The sequence below is a fragment of the Tauraco erythrolophus genome, chromosome 7, assembly GCF_009769465.1.
Source record: "Tauraco erythrolophus isolate bTauEry1 chromosome 7, bTauEry1.pri, whole genome shotgun sequence".
Taxonomy (NCBI): Eukaryota; Metazoa; Chordata; class Aves; order Musophagiformes; family Musophagidae; genus Tauraco; species Tauraco erythrolophus.
The window spans coordinates 58,768,902-58,794,379 of NC_141471.1; the positions used below are offsets into that span (position 1 = coordinate 58,768,902).

The window sequence follows — 25,478 nt, forward strand, 5'->3', positions numbered from 1 at the left end:
TTTTATTCCTCCACAGTGAAAAGAGGTGAAAACCCACCTCCTCCATTGTATTTTGACATTTCCATAGCCTGTCCTAGCTATAACAAAGCAAAAATTAAAGGAAAACACTTGAAACTGAAACTACCACTCAGCTTTCATATTTCAGTGATTTGCGGCTAGAGGTTTGATCCAATTTGTCTTCTATTTGAAAGGTTTTGACCTGTGCCCACTTCCAGGAACTTCTGGGTATTTTACTAGCCCAGAGGCCAAGTGGCAGATAGGTCTACACTGTAATCTGGAGGAGCTGGAATCCTACCCAAGCCCATCTGGTTCATGCCAATGCCACAATGAAGATGAAGCAGCATGAACCTTAGCATAGGGTGTGTAAATATGCCTGGGATCTGCTGTTTGCATTTAATACTCTGCTGCAGTGCCTTCACTCTTCCTGGTACTGAATCTTACTTCACGAAACCTAGCTTAGGTACATCAACACCTCTGCAAAGCTACTTCTGCATTTGCAGGATAGATCTAGAGACCTAGACTGGACTGCCATGCATTGCTAGAAGGCTCAGATTCCACGGGGAAAGAGGTTTATTCTGAAACACCTGGAAAAAACTAGGAAATAACTGGTATTTCTAGACAGATGTGCTGCGGTTAAAGACTCTTTGGATATAGCACTTATTTGTTTTGCACATAAAAGCAGAATTTTCTTATCCCGTTCCCAAAAGATGATCAGCATTGTAGTACTACAGCACCAGCCTCACAAGGAAAGCTCTGCAGATGTATGTCCATCTTGAGGCTCCTCCATCTGCCTGGCCTGTAATGAATCCTAAATTTTCTCAAGATCATTGCTCATCACCTGAACAAGTACTGAAGAGTAAATGAAAATAGCCATCCCATGAAAAAAAATAATCATTTAATGGCTGAAACAAAATACCATCACTGCTGTGATAACAAAAGGTTTGAAGTGCATTACTGTCGCTTCTCTATACACTTCAGGGCTGGCTACTGGGTCAGATGGTGCAACAGTCCATGTAATCTCCTGAATGGAAAAAAATTAGGCTCAAAGTGCCAAATAGGCGCCCACAACATAATATCAGGTAAAACAAACACATTCCTCCTATCTCCCCTCCCCAAATGTTAGAGAAATAGAGAGAAATTCCAGTCATTTCTCATTACTGTGAAGGTCAGCCTAGCTGGGAAAATTGTTTCTGCTTTACAATTCCCCAAACTGTAGAAAGCAGTTAGAGTTCTGGACAAAAACTAATGTTGCATTCAAAGGGAAAAGAGGCTGATATGGCATTGCTGCAGTAATAAGAGAATTTTTTACTCTTTCCACTTCCCTGTGAACCTAATCAACTGTGACATGAGAAAATATACTGGGCTCACCCAGCCAGAATCTGACTGCCACCTGAAAATGTCCTCAATATTCCACTGTTTGGGACTTTACAATGATCCTTCCGACATCAATTTTGTACATGTACATCAAAATGCCATTAGAAATGCTTACAAACACCTCCTGCTCACAGGCCTGCACTCAGACTCCAATCGAAGCCAGGCTGTAAAGACTCCCCAGTGGTTGACTAAAGGTTTCTTTCGATTACTCATATGAAAGCATTTGGTTATGGAAAGGCATCTTGGGGGAGCCTGGGGGATCTAAAGATCTCCCCCTTGACCTCTCTTGTAAGCGCACTTGAATGTAATTAGGAGCAATATATATTGAAGGTACTTTAAAACCTGCCTTTAACATTTAATTAATATCTGTTGACTTACTAAGTTTCCTCATTCACCTTGAGAATCAACAAACAAGCCATACCTTTCCAGGGTCACAAATACGTGGCAGGGAGTGGGAAGGTGTACTGAAAGGAGGGAATGGGAACACATGGTGCATATATGTATCCTACCACTCTCTGTTACATGGATGGGTATGTGCTTGCCTTCACATACGTGAACTAATGCACACGTACACCACATACACGATGCAGCTATAAATTAATTTAGTCTTGATAAATGCCTGGCATATTTAATGCATTTATTGGTGACACTTATTATTTCTCAGTGACGAAAAGCTGAATAAATCTAACGCAACTGATAATGATATTATCGCCCTTTTCTTTTGTTCTAATATTTACAGGAAATATTACAAGTGTTTGACATATAAATTGAGCATTTGACTGACTTTAATAACCATGTGATCAATAAGAAGTGATATTTTTACAGACTAAGTTCAATATTTAAAGGGCCAGGGGTCACCGATCTTCATCAAAGCACTAAGACTAGAACTTTATTTTCAGAACCTGTAATTCCTCTTTTTTAAAAGTCTGTATTGACTTAATACCATTAAAAGTCAAATTTCACCCATAAAGTCTCAATCCTATTGGAGGTAGCATTTAGGTATTTAGGGTTTTATTTTAACTGTACTTTCTAGAAGCATTTAAACACTTCCTTATATTAAAATCAGTGTTGAGTGACAGGATGTCAGTCAATACCTACGTTAAAGATTATTCTTTATCCTTGGAAGATACCAATTATTTTTTTTTTAAAATCTGGTCAATTTTTATCATACATATACTCCTGATGTATCTTATACTCATCTTTCTGTATCAATCATATTTTAAAAATTTTCCTCTTAAACTAGCTTAGGAAACATCTTTTCATTTTGCATGACTGCAAAATAGAAACCAGCCAGACACAATCCAAACACCAGCCAGCCCTCCCAGGAAAAGCAGCGCTCATGCTATGCAAAAGTGGAAGCTCTCCCATCCAAACAACTGACAGAATATCACACAATCTATACATTCAGGCCCTCTTCTCCTCAGGGTGAACAAAGTCAAACCAACCTCAGCTTACATGTGGAATATTTACAGAGCTCCTGTGGGCTTGTCTGGCACTTATAGAAATTGTTCATTGAAATTTCCAGCAGACAATTCTCGAGCAGAAGACATTCATACTTACACACAGTAAGCTACAGGCTCAAGACCTTTCTCTGCTGTTATTTAGAATTGTTTCCTTTTGTAAAAGTTACCACGTGGGACAAGTAGGAGGATAAGTTCTCTTTCTGGTCTGATAAACGGTCAACTATTTATAATCCAAGATGGAAAAGTAAAAGCCCTTAAGCATTCATAATCCTGCTAAATCAGGATAATGTGGAGCATTATCAGCATGTGGAGACACTGGTTGAAGCCTCACGTCTGAATCAGGTGCAGTGAAACGCTTGAACCTGAGGCTCAGACGCTGTTTCACAAGATGGTTTCACCAGATGCCATGAATAGACTTGCTTCTCAGTGAACCTACAGTTCCCAACAAAAACTAGTGAAAAAGAAGTCTTGAGTTGTCCAACTGTTTAAAAGAAGGTTCCTACGCATTCAACGAGGGAGGTTATGGCCCTGATGATTACAAACCTCCATGCTTGAGGTAAAGCTCCTTTGCTCAGTGCTGGACCATTTCACAGGCATGGCTGACTTTATTTCGGAGAGCAAACCCTGGTCCGTCAGCTGTCAGAAGTGGGAAGTGTACTGATCTTTTCGTTCCATTTCACGAGGAGACTCCTCCTCAGATCACTACCCCTGTTGCCTTGATGTGCTGAATCAACCCCTGGGAAATTTTAAAACAGCACCCTAATGTTAAGATTATATTCAATAGTGTGCAGCTTTCCAGTTTACTGGAAAAATGTCAGATTCAGCTTTTCTAAGCACCAAGTAGTATTTCTGAAGCCATGGTGATTTTCGGAGGAAGGGTTAATATAAAATATTTTGTTACAATTTTTTGCAAGCAGGTTTTAAAATTTTTGATGGAAAAATTTATTACACTATTATTATTTCCACTGGAATTGAAACTTTTTGAAAAGTGGTGGGCATTTTGATGGTGTTTAGGAAGTTTCTCCCTCCATAAGCTCCCAAAGAAAATGTTTTGGTAGTGCTGAAATTCCTCAGCTTTGGGCTCTTCACTTGGAATTCAGTTTCTCAAATGACACAGAGGTGCATATACATATGGTAAAGTAAAAATGAGGAAGTCAGACTTCACAGTTTCATTTCATCTGTGTGAAACTTTGTCAGCTACCCTGTTTTTCTGTTCTATTTTTCTGGTTTGGAGTCAAATATTTGTTGAGATCATGGAACATCCTTGGGTCTGATTTTTACCCAATTCTAGTAGAAGGACTTTCTCCCGTGAAGAAATTACAAAACCAAACAGAGCATGTCCAGAAAAAATTCAGCAAATTTCAGAATTGGTTGCTTAGATGAGGAGCAAGTCTTATCTGAAAGCAAGGCAACATTTTTGGGCAGTCTTGGAAAACAGAGCAGCATCTGACTGGCCTTCAGACTTCCAAGTGAGGCTATAACCAGGACTGTGATCTTACATTTTATGATTAAGTTTTATGAGTAAAGGATATTGTTAACCTAGATAAGCCGATTAAGACTTTCAAAACCACACACTGGAGATGAGGTTTGCATGTCCTTATTGATTCATGAAGGTAAATGGAGATGATGTATACAAGCGTTGAGCATTTTAAGGTCCTGTTGAGGTTGATGTTTATCAAAGTATAAAGCCAGAGAGCTGAGAAACGTTTCTCCATTTTACTAGGTGGTTTGAGGTTTCTTTGTAGGCTTTCCATATAAATGAACGCTATGCGAGCCATCGTTACCATGAAATAGGTACATGGTATCTAGTGCAAAATGTAAGTAATGACTTTTTTCATAAGCAATGGCCCAACCAAAGGCATCGCAGATGTGTATGCTGACACTTCTAACCGCTATCCTCATTTTTATTTTGTGAATAATTGCTCTTTCTGTATGTGTCTGCTCCTTTTTCTGCTGACTCCATTCCCTTTTTGACCTGCACACCCCTCAGATAAATATCCCAGGGATATCCTCTTTGTGTTCCAAGACACAGGGTAGTCTAATGACTTATGAAAGTGTCTGTTTCAGCCTTTAAATAATTTACACATTACCATGTTTTCCTCGGCAAACTGTGGTAATCTCCCTTCCAGAAATTACAGGTAAACCCTTCTTGTAACCTACACTTTAACACTACAGTTAGAAAACAAACAAAGGAATTGTCACTTGCTCAACAGGATCAGTAATCTTTGGGAGGCACGGCCATCTCTGTAGAAGAAAAGAATTAGAGTCTTTTGCTAACAGGCAACCTAAAACTTACTATTATGATTCACTCAGGTATGCGTGAAAAAGAAACAAGTATCAAAAGGCAGACTTCTCACCTGCCCACCTCTCTTAGGTAATTGGGCTGCTCTCTGGTCTCACAAGCAACAGCACATTCGAGGGCAAAGCACACGTGCAGTTGCCTTCAAAAGCCTTTTATTTTTCTTTTATTTGCTCACTTGGGGTCTGGATAGAAACTTTCTATGGGTCAGACCTGGCTCACAGACCATCAGTCGCATAGCTCTGATCTAAATGTGCTTTACTGCCTCTTCTAGTTTGCTTCTTTCTGGACCACTGAGTGATGGTCATGAGGTTTTGTACTTTTCCTACTATTTTCCTTAGTGTGTTTTACCGATGTAATCCTTAGTATCGTTAGACTAGTGTAAACATGAATTGCTTAGAGGACTTCTAAAGTTTTTAATGATGATATATTAATATGCCCATCTGTGAAGTTACACATTTAAGAGCTCAGTAACTCAGATAAACACAGGATATTGTACGAATCTGGCTGGCTTGGTCTGAATTTTGGCATTTGCAAACTGTCAGTTTCCTGTGATACAAGCTACAGACATGAGCGAGATTTTTCTAAGAAATCCAGGGGTTGAAGTCCGTATTTTTGCTCCTTTGAGGACTAAATAATAATTTCTACAGTTCTTATCAATGGGAGTGACTCAACCCTTCTGCAAATTAGATCAATGCTTATTCAAGACACCAGTGTTACACTTTTGCACAGTATTATTTAATTCTAACTTGTCTACACTCCCTTTGTCCAAAGGCTAATAGAATATAATTACACTAGGCTAGGAACAATTTGATAATGTTGTAGGCAGCCTTACATTCAAAATTCCCTATTGTCACTTTCCCCCGACAACTCTGTCAGTGACATGTTATTGTATCTCTCAGTCATATTCAAGTGAGATGAAAATTATTCTGAAAAGTAAATGTAGGAGGAAACGAGAGGTACACATGAACACAAAGGTTGCAACGGCCCACGGTGCACGTACTAAAGCAAAGGTCTTCATTGCCTTACTATCATAACCATTGGGTTTAAGCCTCTTTTTACAGATGTCAAAGGATGTTTTAAATTAGCTTCAATTATTGCATAACGAGGCTTGATTAAGAGATGGTTTCTGCTGGACCTCAGCATGCTGAGTAGTACCAACTCTGGGAACAGTGTAATGGAAAGAAAACTGATGGGAATGGGAATACATTCGGTACTTTGTTTCTAGCATTTCCTCATTCTCCTCAACGCTTGATGCAGCCAAATATCTTTATACCCACTTATGAACAAGATTTAGGCTACAATAACATAACACAAAGGTATATGATGAGTGTGTTTCACCAGCGCAATACTTTCACGCAAATTTAAAAGCACTGTCCCAAGAAGATACAAACCTTTAACTCAACCAGTCCTCTACAACAAAACGGTGGTTACATTGGATAATTTCTGTATATACATGAGCCCTCCATAAATACTTTACTATGCATTTGTTTCACGGCGCGGATTTAAGTTTGGGAAGCTTCCCTCTCTTTTTGAAAAATTAGTGTGAACATTTTGGGAGAAAGAAAAAGAAAATAAAAGAAAAGACACATAAAGACCATTAAAATTCTGACTCTCCAGCCCCAGGAGCTGGTCTTATACATTTCTAGGCAAGTATGTTAGCAACTCTCAGCTGTTTTCCATTGCCTACGGATTACTGACGTTGCTACAGGCTAAGACGGAGTTCTAAAGCTGTTTCTCTTACTAGCGAGTGCTTGCTTTTCAACATTTTAAAGTGAAGATGTGAACAAACCTTTGAAAAGTGACTGACTACTTCAATGCCAATATATTTTGCATGTAAAATATAAAAATCTCTGTGTGTTGCATTTGAAATCTGATAAATATTTATTATCAATGCTGTTTGCTTTTAATCTGTTCAGGATATCATTCCTCCAGCTCTTTAGTACTTAAACAAAAATGGCATTTACATTACAATATTGCTTGCCAACAATCTCATTTTCTGGTTTAGTCAGCAGCCTTCATGCTTGATTAGTCTTTAATTATACAAATACCTACATATTAAAAAAGTTTTCTTTTTTCCATACTTTGAGCATGTAATTATTTTCTCTTGCATGCAATAACCTTTAATTTTAGGATTAAGCAACTGATTCTCTTTAGTATGGATGGATTTTTTCAAGTGTTAAAGCAAATTTGGTTATTGTATTACGAGTAGGAAAATTAACTTTAGGAAAACCTTTCATTAGTGCATTTGACAGCACACTGAACAGCTGACAGAAACTTCAAAATATTCAATATACTTGAAAACAAAATGGATACCAATTCTGCGTCCTCTGAAGTCAACAGCAATACTACTCTGAATTCGTCAAGAGAATGACTGGGGCTATGTGACTCCTTCCTTTTGTAGTATCAGTGTTACAGCAGTACCTAGAAGTCCAAGTGCAAGATCAAGGCTTCATTACATTACACCAAATAACTGTAAAAGTTTGCAGCCTAAAGAGATCGAACAGTGGTGAGAGAATCAACAAAAGAACAGAAGGACGATGTGACATGCCAGCCAGTGACAGAGCTGGGACAGCAGGCTGGTGCTCCTGACTCGAAAAACCCATTTACTAAAGCACTTTGCTTCATGATGCAAATTATTTTTCAAAAGCGAACTCAGCAAGCAAATGCATAACTTGATAATGAGATTAGAGCTAAATATACAGATTGTATGTGGTGGTAAAATAACTCCCTCCCTTCCTTTCCCTGCAGTTTTCACTCTTGAGAACATGGACTGCCAAGTTTGGGTCTGCAAGACTGACATCTGCTATCTCTATCCCTGCTTGTACATTTGATGTACCAGTGATTTCCCCCTAGACATACTCTTTGAATGTCTATGGGGAAAACATCAAGGATTTTTAGAATGGCTTGGTTTTCTCAAGTTTTCTTTATTTTTATATTTGTTTTACATGAACTGAAAATTCTGTCAGACATATTTTGATTGCATGGAAAACATGCTTCATAGTCAGAAGACAGTTAAAAAAAAATAGGAAGCTGTAATGCAGTGAAGTTGGGGAGGGAGAAGAGGGGGAAACCTTCCTAATGACTTGCTCCTGTCTCATTTGAGAGCTCTGAGAAACCTCCTGCTGACTTCCCTAGTAGTAGTGTTAGGTCTCCTTATAAAGTAAAAAGTTGCAGACAGAGGTAGGATGGAAATGCACACAGCATCTTATTCCAGAGTGGTGATCAGTGATACAATTTCAGCCCTTCACAGTGCCAATCCTGTTTATTTTGTGTCTCTCTCCCAGTGCAAAAGGTCAGTAGGAATAAAGGCACCATGAATAACAAAGACATTGCTTTTCTCCCTTCTCCTCCTCTCAACATTTTCCTTTTCCTCCCTAAAATCAGACCCTGTCCCTGAGGAATTCTACACCGATGGAAGCTGCACTTTCAGATGAATCCTCAAATCAGATTGATTTCTCCTTACTTGTCCCTTCCTGGACCTTGATCCCAGTGCAGCCCTAGTCCTCATCATCTGACCCCTGCCCCATAGCCCATGGAGAAACCACGTCAGTAGCTCTGCTTGGGACTCTGTGAGGTGTCCCTCATCCCCTGGGGAAAGATCAAGAGGAGATCAGCCCTCTACCACCTCCTGTCCTGTTCCACCTGGATCCACCAGTCCACAAGGATAGCACTGCCCAAACTGAGACAGCAAGAAGAGACAGAGACAGCACTGCAGCTGGGTATGGCTATTCAGCAGGTTGAAAATGAGATTATAAGGTTCCTATGGTGAAAAGCATAAGAGCATTAGCAACTGACAATTTTTATATCACTTATTACCACATTAATTGAGAATCATCTTCTGACATGAATTCATTGGTCATCACTACTCCAGAGCAGTGCTCTGTACTGTGACGGGGCCCGTATTTTAGGGTTTTCTTAATAGTACCTGTATTTTTGCTAAGAGCCTAGGATCCTCCCAGCTCTGACTGCTTCCCTGATGCTTTTTACAAGCATGTAAGTATTTCTTAACAGGTATACGAAGATATTGCAGCCGTGATGGCTGCTTTAAAGAATCCCAGCTCCCTGAAGAACCAAAATGCACCATCGTCATTCCTTTAGTAAAAGGACAATCCTAGCAATATATGATGTGCTATTTTCATACATCAGTTTTTCTCTTCTGGAAACTCAAGCTTTGCCTTCCAATCTCTTTCACAAACACAACCTAGCTTGGTTCTCTTTCTGATAGTCTAAGCTATCAGAAATAAGTCAAATTCCTGTCATGCAGGAAATTCACCCGACTTAAGATGTAATTTCTGATGCAAATGCAGAAAAAAGCTGGAATATTGAAATGTCCTGGCAAACAAAACTTGCATTTGAAAATGATGAAGTATTTCAGCAGATTTCAAATCATCACCATGAATTAAAATGTTTTCAATTTTTTTTTTGTTAAATTACTACTTTTCAGGCAATTCAATGTAATAAATTGTTTAGATACAGCTTAAGCTGTTTTAAAATGAAAACTATCCTCAGTTCTTTCCATTTCCCAGGCCTAAAATAGAAAATTAAAATGAAATTTTGGGCAAGGGAGAAACCAACTTTGTGGAATTACATCATTGTTGGAAAAGAAAAATCACTTAGAAAATTCATGATCAGTTTAAGTTACTAAGGTATCAAAATAAAAAATCGGGTGCATTTCACAGGTAAGACAATTTTTTTTTCTTCTGAGTCTCACAGTGCTCATCTAATTTCTTGTTCTCTTTCCTTTACTTCATTTCCTTTCTCAGCTGATGGCAAATATCTTAATTTCTTGACTTTGTCCTGGATCAGCAGCAAAAAATACAGTGGTGCTACAGGACAAGTTATCCTAAAAATCTCTGGAACCTTGCTGGTGGAAGGAATACTAGGGAACTTGCAGAAGACATATCTTCCAGATGAAAATTTTATGGTGAGGTCGCTTAAGACCCACGACCTATCCCCTTCTAACATGGATTAGACCAGTGGTTTGTCTTTTAAAGAAAAAAAAAAAGTTATATTAGAATGAAGTGTATTACAAGTACATAATTTAAAAATATAAATTTTAGGATCATTACATCTATAAGATATCAAGTTGATTTCCTGCTACACTAGGACATGTCTTCTCATGTGTTGCTACATACCCATTTGCTTAAATGATCCTAATTTCCTCACATCCTAACCCACGAGGAGCTCTCAGAAATACACATTTTCTGACTCGTGCCTGAGGTGCTAACCTCTGACCTTTTAGTTTTCCAATTTCCACATAATTAATTGTTGGTTACTTCCAACAAAAGTAGAAGGTTAGTGGAGAAAGTGGAGAAATGAAACAACGATTCAGAAAGCTCATGTTTTCAGTGTGCCCTCTTGGATAAAAGGATATTTTTTTCTTTTGCCTAATTTGTTTCTAGTTGCAGCACTAAGGTCAGAATAAGCCAAGAGAATGAATGGAATAAACGTCCTGACGGGCTGCCCGAAGCTGCCTGGTGTTACGGATCAGCGTAAAACCAGCTCTCTTTCCTCTGCCTGGGCCGATGTAACTCACTGGAGTGGCAAATTACATCAGACCTACAGCTGTAACCCGACATTATGATTAATTTGATCAGTAATTTCTCCTGTTTTTCATTTTAATCGGTGTGACTATTCTGCTGTGGCAGGTCTTTCAGATCTAATTAAGATAAATTTCAGAGTAAAAGACTTGGCAGAATTTTCGAGTCAAATCCGAGCGTCAAGTGTGAAGACCTGCAGTACCAGTCAATCAATTTCCAGCAAAGACGGCAGGCTGTAACTCAGAAATCAACCCATTAACACTTAAGCAAATTTCATAATCTCCAGGCCTGTGCTTAGTCACTCTCTCAAAACATTCTGGCTACCAATAAAAAAGAGAAAGTATTATTTTTTTAAACACCTGCCCTAAACTGCATCTGCTAAAACCACTAACAGAATCCACAAGTGGATGCTCTGATAGATCTCAGCAATATTGCCGAAAAAGGCTTAATTTTAAACTTTAAAACATGGTCCGGAGTGGCGTTTTTTTTTTTCTTTTTTTTTTTTTTAAAACAGTACCTAGAAGCTGAGCAACTTCTTTTAGGTGCTTATTTGTAAAAGGAGCCTTGAATGATATAACACCAGGGCTGTACCACTTCCAGAATGCTGCTCCTTACTCAGATTCAACAAGCCCACTAGGTCTCTGTGTTCACTCGGACCATTTATTTCCAAGCAGAAGGATTTTTTTTTTTTCTTGCAGAACTAGAAACCTGAGATGAGTTAAATTTTTTCTTTTTTTCTTTTTTTTTTTTTTTTTTGCTTTATTACATAGAGGCGAGGGGTATGAAAAATAGGGGAAAATAAATTAATGCTTTCAGATATTCTCTGCTTTCTTGAAAATTTTTGGAAGTACGAGTGAAAAGAGAAATTAAGAGAAATGAATGCCAGCAAAAGAGATCCACTGGATTTAAAAGAGTATCCGAGGGGGCTATGTCAATTTTTTCTGTCCCTAAGATCTCCAAGGGTCCTCCTCTCTGCCTAGAGAGGCTTTGGAAATAGAAGACCTTACGGAATATGGATCCTTTCCCAAATTTGTCCTGGGAGGATATTATTTATTTATTTCTTCATTTATTAAATACTTCAGTTGCTTTAGGGAGTTTATTAAAAGCTCCCATTTCAGAAGCCAGAGCTTGCTGGGCAAACAACTCCACTTTTCTCTCCTTCAGAGAATTCTCTAGCAAATGGTTTCCTATATTAGCCTCAGCTTCTGCCCCTTGGGTGCCAATAATGCCAGTTGTTTTGCTCGAAGATTAATTTCCTTTGCTTTGAATGTGAGTCAGACACCAGTACTCCTTGTGCTTCTGAAAATAGCAACACCTGCAGAGTGTATTTGGATGGACCAGGCAGCCAGTGCTCCAGCCGAGAGAAGGTTTCCTCAGGGAACGAAGAGACTTGCTCATAAAGTCTCTTTGAGAACGCTTAAACATCTCTTTGCTCTGTTTAAATGCAGTATTCAGCAGATTTACAGTGTGAAGTCCCAATGCCTCAAAGACCCAAAAAAGCAGTTTGCTTCTGGGAGAAGGAAGACAGCTCAGAAGAAGATCTGAAACCCTACTCAGTCCTGTGGATGGATGCTATCTTACACACAACTGAAACCCGCCTTTCTGTGGAAATGACGCCCATGCATCTCCAGGTAGACACATGTAGCAGCCCTCAAACAAGCCAGCTGTGCCAGGAAACCAGCTTGCAGGTCTCTGCACTGTGCACTGGGGCCATAGAGCATGACACAGCAGAGCGCAGAGACACCTGAGTGTCCAGCTAGGACAAACTGCTGTGTTGCCGTATCGGAGTGGCCTAGCCAGTGGCAGACCCAGAAGGGACAAGGAGAATCACGGAAGTGCCCAGAAGAGGTGGGAGGAGGAGAAGAAAGGCAGCCCTGGATGCCAACGATTTCTCAAGCAAGGTTCAAGTTTGTGAACAATGGTGGTTCACAGAACTGGTTCAGTGGCAAAAGGAGAACAAAAACAAGAGGAGGGGACCTGAATCACAACAGCATTTGCAATGGGTAATAAGTGTGTGTGTGGTACATCAGCATGACCATGACTTTCCAGCTAGCAGAAATTTTTACACAAGTACTTGCCTCTTTCACTCATGAAACCACCTCTATCAATCCACAAAAATCAATAAAATACTGTAAGAAACTCAGAAATTCAAAACTGTTGGTAGAACAAGATGTTTAAATCTCTCTGGACCTTTTCAAAATGAGCAGGGGATGAAATATGCAAAATATGCTCAACAGTTCACCAAAATTCACAAAATTCAGCCAACCGCAGAGGAGGCTCCATGTGATGAGTTTAGAGCTGAGACCTAGATCTTGCCAGGGCCTCTTGGAAATCCACCTAAGATCAGGACTTTACCAGGCTCACTCTAAGCAGGTGATGGGCATGAACCTTCCTGAACAAATGTCTGCTGTATCACCTGTTGCCTTGTGATGTGCGATATCTCATTCCCTCTTGATACCAAAACCTTGGAATTTTGGAAAATGTATTCAAAGCACTACATTTGCTCATCATTTATAAAATACTTCTTTGTCAAACTGATTACCAGGTAACTTGGGAACAGATTCAGACAGTTATACATTGCACAGAACCATATGTAGGAAGGGTAGATAATTTTAGCAGACAAAAAACCCCCACCTCAGTGGGATTACAGGTGTCATAATCTTGATGAAGTTTTCTTGATCTTGTGATTCAATAAGCACGAGAAAAATACAGCCGGCCTTGCATGAGAACACAGACATAAAGACAGCCCATGACTAGTCCTTGCAAACATACCCCAGCTGCCTTCCTCAAACCAACAGACTTGGTTGTTTCTTCTGTATCTTAAATATATGTCAATTTATCAAAGTGTCAGTAAACACTGAGATTTCTTTAGAACTGATTTTTCCTTAATGAGAAGCTAACCAGTGGATGAAGTTGGGGGGGAAAGGGAAGGGGTGGTTTGGTTTTGTGACTGTTGGAGCCTCAGGCATCTGTGTACACATTCTCCCTCATTTACAGCTGAGTGTTTCAGCCTTTCTGCTTTTCTCTTCTCCTTTGTTATAAAAGTGTTGAGGTTCCAAATACATTATTTAAGATTAGTATGAAAATTTAATCCGAAGGAGGTTCAGCTATCCTAGAGTTTGTTATTACTTGGAAGATTTTTCTGCTGTTGTCATCTCCTTACTTCCCTTCTTCCCTCCTTTTATTATTATTTTTTTCTCACTCATCATCTTCCATCAGCTCCAGTTATTGTAGGTAGGCTTCTATGACAAAAAGGTGCTCTAGGAAAGAGTTCTGAAAACGGTCAGAATAATTTCACACTGGGGCAATCCCTGGGGGATTTCCTGTTTGTCTGTTCCTATTCACACACAAACAGAGCAGTAGAAATCATTGGGAATTCTATTCCTATAGTGCAGCTCTCCCTTTGTAGCTCTGGCTGTGGGTACGTTCATCTCACCCACACCACTAAAACATACAGTGAGTGTCAGCAGCAGAAGCTCACCCCCATTTGGAGCCAGTTAAATGTATGTTGCTGATACAAAGCGCCTTACTCTGGTAGTCGAGCAGAATAATTGGCTACTTAGTACTTGGCTCATCTGATTTTATACAGCATATAATCAAGATCTTATGGCTTCAGGAATTTAATTGAATGGAAACTCTGTAAGAGGTGCTAACTACGCTTTGAAGTTGCAACACGCTGACCATTCAAGAACTCGTATAGTTTGCCATGTAATAACACTAAATATTCACGGGAGAAGCATATGTGGAGAAGTGTATTTTCCCAGAAGCAAAGCTTTCCAAGTCCCCAGTTTACAACATGAGCTAGGCTGTCTTTCATCTCTAGATTTCTTTGTCTCAATCCATTGACACAATGAAAGTAAAAATCAGGCTATGATCATCCATATGAGGAATTTCACCATTTTAAAATGAAGCAATGAAAGTTTTCCATCATCCACCTGACCCGTCATCTCCTGAAATAAAGCTCTGCTTTGGAAAATTCTCCTCTGGTTTGTTGTCTCTTGCGAATCAGCGATGACCCTGGCTCTGCAGTGTTTTGCTTTTACCAGTGCAAATCTGGAGCATCATCACTAATGTCAGCACAGAATTAGGCCCTGGAACCTAAAGTGAGGTTTTTCATCTTTCTACACAACCATTAAAAGACTTCCTAAAGATAATAGCTTTGTAACCACAATCCAGCCCACTGAATTGAGCAAAGAATACTGATAAAATTAGAGTAGAGTATTACGGAACAATCTGACAAGAATCATTCTGAGACTTTGAGCTGGTGTACGCTCCACCGGCATTATTAATTTCTGATCAGCTAGCAAAAGCACCTCGCCCAGGTATAGCTAAGCAAGTCACTTTCATTTAATTTGCCTTCTGAAGGACATGACAGCATCTGTACATTTCGAGATGTAATTGCTGTTATCCTTCAGAGTTTTTTGAAACAAACACAATCATCCTCCTGAATTACTGACTTTCCATGACAATTTTTTGAGGTTGCATTGTTCTAAACTAATATCTTTCAGACAGATCCTGAATAATGTAAGAGGATAAAGCCCACATGAAAAAATCAAGAATTCAGAAATGAAATTTAAGCTGTCAAACTTTAACTTACTTGATCTTTATTCCCTTAATATTCTTCAAACAAAACCCATTTCATTCTAGTTCATAAAGAACATTACCTTAGAGGCCATAATATCTCTGAATTTTGTTCTAGGTCGATTTTTAAGTTAAAGCATTAGACATTAAAAAAATCCACATTCTAAGCAGCTATTATGAACTGGATATATGAACTGCTGCCAAATGTGTGTTCTCTTCTTTTTTTAAGTTTTTTTATGTTTGTGCAAAAGAAAACAAATTTGGATCCAAGCTAGATGTACGGGGGTAAAACAGTTTTTCTCTGCAGAATTCAGAATGGAAAGACAAATTTCATGGAGGAGATACTACCACCGCTCCGCTTTAAAAAAGTACTTGAACACGTCCTTCAACCATATATAAAGTGCAACAGCAGTTCCTCTGAAAACATTTCTGCGTGTCACTTGTTTGCATGTCAAAGAGTCTCACCATTCTCAGCAATATGTCAAAGCATGTTTCAAGTTCTGAAGTATTTTTCAGGGAAGCTTGAGAAGTATTACGCTTGCTGTAGGAATGCTGTAGGAATGGCTAGAAGGCCAAACTAGTGGCCGTACGCACGTTGCTAAAGTGAGGCCTGAAGTACTGCGCTGAATTCTGGCTTCTCTTCTGGATGTCAGCACACGGCACGTTTGTATCGGTAATAAACTTTGGGTTTTCATGGCCATTTAAACAGCGAAGATCAGAGAGGAAAGAACATTAAAAATACTTATCCCCCAATTTATTAGTAACTCTTTAATGCTGAGCCAGAGCTGACAGCTAATGACTGCTAATTCCTTGACTGTTGTTCTGAAAGTGTCCCAGTCACGCAGCTGGCTTAGTGGTCCTGGCTGAGGTCAGCCCAGGGGGAACGCCAGACCTCTCAATCTGGTGTCTTTCATTAACTCTAATCCCAGTTCCTAAAAGGTTTAGGGGATAGCGTTTGAACTAAAACCACCTGAGTACTTGCTTTCCTCCTTCCACTTCCGTTGAGTCTGCCACATCCAGACTGCCCTCAAAAGGGTGGCTGTGAGGATAAGCACGCTAAAGAGAGTGATGTGCCAAGGTATCTCCATGAAAACATTGACACTGGCACCTCTCATGCAAGGAATCATTGGTTTTACTTACTTTCATTGTACTTCTGCAAGTGAGATGTGACCCTAGAGAGCTAAAAGTAGAAAGAGTTTCTACTGGCCTGTACCTGTAGGTCACAGACGAGACTGGAAGTACTCGGATTCAGTTAAGATTTCAACTGGGACCAGAGGCTATGCAAGAGCTAAGACTTCAGATTCAGTGTTAGTACAGCTCTCTTGAGGTATGTTCACTGAGATAATCCCACTTCCTCCCTACCTCAACTCTAATTTATGTGTGCATTTGCTTTGTTTGGAAAACTAAATGCCTTTTGAAGCAAAATATTCAGCAGGCAGTTTTGGCAACATACAGCGTATACAGTTAGTGTACATACATCACAGCTGCACCAAGACAATAAAATGTGAAGCTCCTCTGGAAATATTCCTGTCTCTGTATGTCAATAATCTGCATATTGAAGAGTCCCAAAGCCCTCACTAGCATGACAGACTGGGCATTAAGTGGTGCCTAAGCAGCCCTTAAGACAATACACAGAAGAAGCTCTAGAAACATTATGCTCTACTATAAGAAAATACTCAGGAAGCAAGGACACATCTCTTGTCGACTTTTAAGTCTATTATCTAAAACATTAAAGAATCAGATTTGATGCAATTTAGTTGAAGCTCAGATTAATGCAGGTCTAACAGGCCACATGGCAAACACAGCTTCTTGTAAACCAATCCCCTTAATTGTTTGAAAAAGGATTTTTTAATTATTAAGCTAATGCAGTTTAATTTTTGCAGGAAATGGAGCTGAATCTATCAGCATGGATAAAACCTTTAAAGTAAGGTCTCAAAATATAGAAAATAAAGTGAAGAGGGACTTTGCTGTTTTCTAAGTGCAGTTCCACCGCCCGGTGAAAGAGACTCTGCTCACTTCGCAGACACTTCCCTGGTGTTTATTCAGAAGCATACTGGCAGGTACAGACAAAGCTGATCTTGCAGGAGGTGAATACAGCATCACACGTGTAGTGTGAGAACACCCAAGTATGAGAAATTAGGACCACTGGATCAGAGCTCTCCTGTTTCTGCCCGGGAATTTCAAGAGGGGCAGAGCCCAGGTGTGGGTGCCATAGCTGTTGGTCCATTAAAAAACATCTGTGTCACTGGAGTGAGCACCTAGGAAAGGCATTAACTGGCATTCTTAGGTTTGGAGTCTATACTGAGACTCTTACCAGAAATATTTGATTCTCAGGAGGATAAACATTAGGACTGTGATTTCAAGAGGAAGGATAACCCATCTATCCCTTGCACATGTCCACCAGCAGAAGCACTATTTGTTTTAGGGACACTCAGGATCGCCTACTAATGAACACTTAACTTTGCTGTCCTCATAAGTTACCATAAAGGGCGGCTGCTGGGCAAACACCATTTGCAAAGGTCACATGTTGAATCCATGAAAAAAATTAGATCATTTTCTACGGGTTTTACAAAAAGGACTTAAATAGCAAAAGACGTTTACTCTTCAGAAAGGAGCAGACTAGGACCATCATCAGTTATGCTCTTCTGGATTATCAGGCCTTTTAGCTGTTCTAAGCTGTGTACCTGTAAGGATTAATTAATATGAGGTGGAATTTCTCATCCTGTATGGTCATATGGTGTAACCTTCACTTGATTTCCCCTTGCAGGGGGAGAGTATGCGCTTTCTGTTAGACTTTGAGAGATCTGTATGTAGTGTCCTACCTGCAATGGATTTGGTGAAGTAAGAGGAGATGGAAGGCCATGCCCTGGTGACTGGCTGGGTTTCTGAGGCGAGCTGGAGGACTGTGAGGCCGGAGGCGGTTGGCTCTGGCTCTGGGACTGCGTTTGGTTCTGCTGTGGCGGCGCTGACGTCTGTGGCTGTGGCTGCTGGGTCTGCTGGGGTGGCTGTGGAGTCTGTGCCTGCTGACTTTGCTGCTGCTGCTGGCTTTGCTGCTGCTGTTGCTGCTGCTGACCTTGCTGCTGCTGCTGCTGTTGATGCTGGAGCTGCTGAAGATGCTGAAGCTGTTGAAGCTGGGAGTTCAGGGATGAGGTAGCTGTGAATTGAAGAGGGGGAAAAGAGTTATGTAGGTTTCAGTAATACCTCCTATGTTAAAGACGTTCTGGATTAAATTCTGGTTCTGTCATGTTGTGAGGCACACTTCCCACTGAGGCTAACTGGCCTCAGACTTCAGGTTGTGGAAGAAAACACATTCCCATCAATAACAGCCTGTGGTTCTGTCAGTGCAGTTCTGTGGTAAGAATCAGACTTCACTGGAGGCAATGAAAGCAAACCTTTTGGAAGGTTTTGGAAGCCCTTGGAAGGGCTACAGCTCTGCCCACAGAACAGGAGTCAGAGCTGACCAACAGTCTTCGCTCAGACAAGCTTACCAGTGAAGCCAAAGGGAATTTTGCCTGCCTAGAGACGAGGCAAACAGGATGCCACTGTATGCAGCATAGCAAGAACTCATAACGTGAACCGGTGCTGTTATATAAAGGAGGAGAAAACCATATTTGTAACGTAAAGGATGCTCTGAAAAGAGCTTTGTCATGTCTTTATACAGCAGGTGTCAAGAAATAAAACATTCAGCTGTGAAATTTCTTGTGCAATGCATAGGCAGCAAAAATATCCAATAAAATGTGTGTGACTCTGGAATTAGAACTGCTCTTTATCATTCATATCTAAAAGCTATAAAGTTCCTCTTGTGAAACAGGAAAGGTATTCTGTGCACTTTCACTGCTCACTTACTCCTGGTAGTAAAGGTCTGTTGTGTTTTACTAGCATGTGCTCCAAACATGAGGCTTGGAAACTGGCGGTTTGCATCAACCTGCTGGCACAGAGGAGCAAACTTTATCTCCCAGAGACACTTTCAAATTGACTAGGGCATTCATTACATTCAGGAAGGCAAGATGTGTGCCACAGGGATGTCAGTAAGGAAGAACAGCTTTAAGCAGCAGTCAGAACATCACAGGAGCCTGATGCTTTCTGGGGTTATGCCCTGAATAAGTCATCTGGGTCTCCGGCCTTACCCACTTTAATCATCACCTTAGGGGTTGTGTTAGATGGCTATAAGATCCCAAGAGGAACAGCTTACAAGGTCATTACACTATTTTGCACTCTATACTGCTTTGCCAACACCACTCTCTATTCTAATTTCCATCAGCAGAAGCCAAAGTAAACTGGAAATGAATCTAATTTGTTATTTCTAAAATGGCATTCAGATTTCATGGTCAGAAACTCTGTTCACCAAGTTATTTGTGGATTGGCAGATAAAGCCAAGCCATCTCCATTTCTTTTCAAGCAGACATTCCTCTTTCAGCTTTCCAGATGTCTATGCCCTGGGGATGAACCTGAGGTCTTGGTACAACTTACAAAATCAATGAGCCGTAAACTGGAATAAGCAAAAGAAAAAAGAAAAGAAAACAGAGAAAGATGAGGCAAAACAGGCAAGCCAGAAAAGGCTGTATGAAGAAAAAGTAAAAGGCTTGGTAGGAAGAGCTGTTGGTCATCCATTCCTATACTCATAGCTGCTCTAAATTTTCTTTCACTAGACGTGGGAATCAAACTACAAATATGCCTTTACAAGAATTATAGTCATGTGTACTTGACTTCAGCAAAGAACCTGAATAATGCAGAGAAGGAGGACTGGAAACACCAATATATTTCCATCAGGAAAGTTACTGATGGAAGTTTTGTGTTTCAACATAAAACAGACTGACCATCAGATTAAAAACACGCATGGTATCTGTCATGGTTTAGGCCGACCCGGCAACTAAGCTCCACACAGCCGCTCTCTCACTCCTCCAGTAAAGTGGAGAGGAGAAAAATATAATAAAAGAACTGAGGGTTGAGACAAGAACAGAGGGAGCACCCACCGACCATGGTCCCGGGCAAAAGAGATTCGGCTTACTTAAAACAATTTATTAACAGTTACTTAAAAGAATAAAGACAAGCTAACCAGTTACTTGAGAGGATAAAAAGAAACAAAGCCAGATCGTAAAACCGACATCTCCCCACCCCCCTTCCCTTTTCTTCCCGGGTCTACCTCCCCCTCAGCGGCGCAGGGGTACAGGGAATGGGGAGTGCAGGTCAGTTCATCCATGTTGTTACTGCCGCTCCTTTCTTAAAGGAGAAGGAGTCCTTACACCCTTTTTTCCCTTGCTCCAGTGGATCCCCTACTCACGAGGAAAATCCACAAACTTCTCCAGCGTCAGTTCTATCCACAGGATGCAATCCTTTCCCATTGGATTGCTCTGGTGCGGGCTTTACCACAGTCTTGGATTCTTAGGGAGTTGTTGCTTGCTCCGGCCTGGGTCATCACAGAGACTTCTAAATGCGTCTCTACCTTGTCATGTGTCCCATTCTCCACGACCGTCCTCAGGCCCAGGCATCTCTTCTCCAATGTGGGCTTCTCCACGGCCGCGAGTGGGTCTCTGCTCCGCTGAGACCATCCTGGCTGCAAGGGGGCTGCCCGCCATCTCACCGCTGGCTGCAGGGGAAACTCAGCTCTGGCACACTTCATCCCATTCCATCCTCACTGACCCGGTGTCTGTGTGGCCGTTTCTCTCAGATCTCAGTCCTCTCTGGGTGAACTCGGCCCAGCGGCACCCCAGGAGCGGGGCTCTCCCCGAGTTCCCCAAGCGGCTCCACCGCGGCCATCCTCAGCGGGTGGCACTGGCCCGGCACGGGCTGCCGCCCGGCTGGGAGCCAGGAAGCGGGGGCAGCGCTCCCCTCCCCTCTCCTCGCTCCTGGGCAAAGACACACACCTTTCCGGTTCCTTTGTCCCAACGTAACTAGGGCCATTTGCAGAGGCGCCGATTGGCTCAAACCCCGAGGGGGATGGGAGTCCGATCTGGTGGCCAGCTCCTGCCACCAGAACCTCCCCCCCACATCAAACCATCACATTAATCTCATGCAAAACAAATCAGCCTGGAGAAGTAAGAGTACACTCCCATCAATTCCACAATTGGAACTTGGACCTAAATGCCTCAAAGCCAAGAGGGTGGTAAGTGGAAATAGAATCTAAGGCATATGAGAACAAAGAATGGAGAAGGTGTGTATACAAGAGAGCAACTGCACAGACAAATATTAACCATAGCATGAAGCACCTCGGATGGCAACGAATCCTATTCACCAGTTCTGTCTGTAGGTCTGTACGCAGAGGCAGTAAGACCCTTCCCATTCCCGTGAGGAAAAAAAACGATCTAGACCAGCTCTTTATCTTGCGCAGGCCCTTTCCTCACCTGTGATAGCTTAGCAGTCTGGACAAACTGCTGATAACCAGAACCACGACTACAACCACAGTATGCCCTTGGTGCTTCCACGCACTCCGCTACAGAAGCGAATGCAACGACGCTCCACAGAAGCGTAACTTGTAACACACATGGCTCACAGAGAGGAACCGGGGGCCATTTTACATCCTATGTGTGCAACTGGACAGGATGAGACAAAACTTTCTTTAGAGAAAACTAGATATAGTGAGTTGGGTTTTTTTTTTGTGCTGCAATGGTCCCTAAACTATTTTGCCCCTCCAGGGCACTCTTAAAGGCTGTGGCTTGGAAGAATGATTTGTCAGAAGGCCATACATTGTACGTAAGGCACTGGGTCATATAGTAGAGGACAGGCAAAAGCATTCCATGTGGAGGGGAAGCCATCTGCTGAAATGCTTTTGGAGCACAGAACATACTTGGCTCCTTGAGGTACGTCTTTCAGCTAGAACTTGGAAAATACAGCAAATAATTAAAAGAATGCTGGAAGTATCGATCTGAAATAACAGGAGGTAACATAGGATGGACGAGTCATCATGATTCCAATAACATAAAAGTGCTAAATTTTTGTCAATGATCTTATGGTTGAACTTAGGGTATGCAAAAAATATCTTTGATATAATATTAAAAACAAAAGCATCGCTCCCTGGACTTCTTAAAATGGTGACATACAAGACATGAGGAGAATGGTAAAGAAGCCCAAAGTGTAAAATAAATGAAGTGTCTTGACAAACAAAAACAAACGAAGGGGTCATTACATTATGCTGCAAAAGGTTTACTATTCTGTGTGTTTGCATGTTGCTCAGAGCAATCAGAAGACTAATATTTAATAATTATTAGTATTAGTGTTCACTACAGAGCACACAATTTTCTTTCAGGATGCTTTCATTGAAATGCTGCCAAACAGCGATGCGAGCAGCCTGGCAAAATCACAGAGACACGGATATACAGAAATAGTACTGAGCTACTTGTCTACCATTGGACAAAAATCCACTCTTACTGAAATGTAGTTGTACTAAATGTATGAATCTGCTTTAGAAATAAAGATGATATTGTTGCACGTGTTGGGATTTACTTGCTGCAACAGTCATCCTAATGATGTGGGCCTCATTAACAAGCCATGCCTTTGATCAGCTGTTGAATTACATTCTTAAAAATTAAATCTTCATTAAACTTCCATCCTCCACACGACCAATACTCTGATTTGCACATCTTTTCTTTTGCCAATACATAAAAAAAGGGACAGAATCCAGAGAGAAGAAAAAATGGGGAAAAAAAGCTTTTCTTTTTTTTTTTCACCTAAAATTTCGCAGGTTCAGGTCCTGCTGAGCCTCTAATGTAACCAAAGTAAAACGGCCATGACCAACCTACTTCTATGCATTGACAATGTGAGCAGGAGTGATCCCTCAGGCAACCTGATTTGTCTGATGAATGAAGAGGGCCTGAAGTTGACCTGAAAACCATCAAGTTTGCAAATTCTGTGGGCATGCCCAGCACTCTCAGATGATGGCTTGATACGGAGATTTTTTTTATTCCCTAACTAGGAGTAGAAAAGCTTTGCATTCAGTACTGCTCAATACCTGAATGTTGTCTGATGCATACCATTCACTTTTGTACTGGAACTGCACTTGTTCTTGCTGGGGTGGAAGGTGGTCCCTTGGGGAAAACTTTGTTGATGGAGAAAAGTTGCTTCGTGGAAAAGTTTCCAAGCTCATTGCCAGAAACTGCACAAAATTATTCAAATAACTTCTTGTCATCTCATATAATTCCTTTAAAAAGCCTCTCCGAAGCCTGCTATCATGTTGAGCTATAAATTGCCCTGAAGTGGCTTAGTGAGGTATGATTGTTTAACATGCTGTTGCTAAACAGATAGGGAATTGGAAGATGGACTGTTAGATCAGACAAGGCTTTCCCAAAGCCACACAGTAGGTGTACTGCAAAGGTGGATTTAGGGCTCTGGATCATGCCTGCAGTTCGGTGTTCATGCTGCCTGATGGCACTGCCTCTTACAATGTGTGTACTATCCACAGCAGGGGTTGTGTCATATTATTGTTTGTAATCAAATCCAATCCAACTCCCAGAGCTTGCTTGCATACCTCATCCATTATAAATCGTATACCTGTCTAGCATTTGTCACTTTCTGCAGAGTTGGAGCCTGATGGAATTTCGGGTGGTACAATAGCGCTGTGTCTGCATGTATAAAAGATAACATGCACTGCCTACCTCACAGGAGTCTTTTTATGACTTACTGGCTAACAGCTGGGTAAAACTTTGACATATTTAAGCGAGAAGTGCCTACTTTCTTTCAGAATTGCACTCAAGAATTTAAAAAGCTTGCCAAAAATTGCAGAAAAGTTATTTCTGTGGTTAAAAAAGACAACACAAAGTATATAACTTTAAGAGGGGGATAATTAACTAAAAAATACAGGCAAGCTATGAAAGACTGTGAAGAATATCCACAAACTTTGGGTGACATTTCAACTTTCCTCAACAAAAATACACGTTGAATGTATACCAGGTACCCAAGAAGCTGTTAAGAAGAACTTTTACCTACATGGACACAATGGCATGAAGGGTTTTCAAACTCAAGTTTTAACTATAATTTCTTGGTTGCTGCAGTGCCATGGCAGACTTCCCAAGGGATTGAACCATGTTTTATGATTCTACTCCAAGGGGATTATGCTTAGCCATGGTATCAAAGCATTTACATTAGAATAAGAGACATGTAGTTAAGCAGTGCAAATGGATGGTCGAGAGGCAGCAAAAGCAAACTTCCTGTTCTTCCAGGTCACCTACTTCTATCCTTGTCACAGACCTCAGACTACTTCAAGGACTTAGAGAAAGTTATGATCTAAGGAACACGCTCCTTGACTTCTTTTGGGGAATACCTTAGGCACAACGCTATTGTGCATTTACAATATTTATATAAAATGTCGTCTTTTCATGTTTTCCTTTTGTCTTCTGTTCCTCTGCTGGTTACCTACACAGGAAACCGAAATGAAATTAAAATGCCCCTCTGTCAAGTAGAGCAAAAGAGGAAAAATTCACTCCAGTCTGATCCATGACAGGGAGAACGAGTGAATCATTTTCTTAGCAGGAAAACTGAAAAAGTGCTGTCTTCAAACCCCCGTCCTGGCTGTATTCACTGAAAGTAGCATCGACTGCCTGCTGCTTATGGCTAACATTGCATAAGTATGGGAATGGCTCTGCTTACATTTTAAATAAAAATATACATTTGAAAGTTTAATCACATTTCTCCAAAAAGCAAGGAACATGCATAAGCCCATAAATGTTTATATAATGAAAACAATGTAGAAATTATAACTCTTTTTTTCACCTCTCATTGACAATACAAGCTCAGATTCGTAAGACCTCTACAGCGCTTGGCAGAAGATCAAATTAATGTTCAGGGATTCAATTTGTATCTAGAATCTGCTCTTGTGGATAAGCTTCACATAATGTCTGATTTGTTTTATTAATGTTTTGTGCATGTTTGTTTCTGTGTAAAGAGGAAGAAGGCGTAGGAGGAACAAAACACAATTTTAGCCTACAAACTATTGTGCTGCTCTATCCTCCTATTTACATAATTGCATAGATGTTCTTCAGTGCCTTGATACAACGTACAATAGACTAAAAAGGAGAAAACCATACATTAAACCTTTTCCTGTTTGACTGAGCACAGAACTTCGCTCTTGCCATTTGAAGGGCCTAATGCCTTTTTCCACTTCCCCAGTAATGGAGAATGGATTTGCGTTGCCTTAAACTGAAAAGTGTAACTAACTTAAGCAGCTGGGCTTGCATTTGAACTGACACGGCCTGCTTTTTTTTCCACCCTGTTGTTTCTCTTCTAATG

The 25,478-nt window shown here is 40.7% G+C and overlaps 1 protein-coding gene across 2 annotated transcripts in view; it reads right to left on the reverse strand.

Annotated features, from left to right (window-relative positions):
• Positions 1 to 25,478, reverse strand: part of POU6F2 (POU class 6 homeobox 2) — a 317,937-nt gene that overhangs the window by 81,891 nt on the left and 210,568 nt on the right. For both annotated transcript variants that reach the window (XM_086614806.1, XM_086614807.1), the window contains one exon: positions 18,083 to 18,414. In XM_086614806.1, coding sequence (XP_086470932.1) covers positions 18,083 to 18,414 — 332 coding nt within the window. The remainder of the gene's footprint in view (positions 1 to 18,082; positions 18,415 to 25,478) is intronic.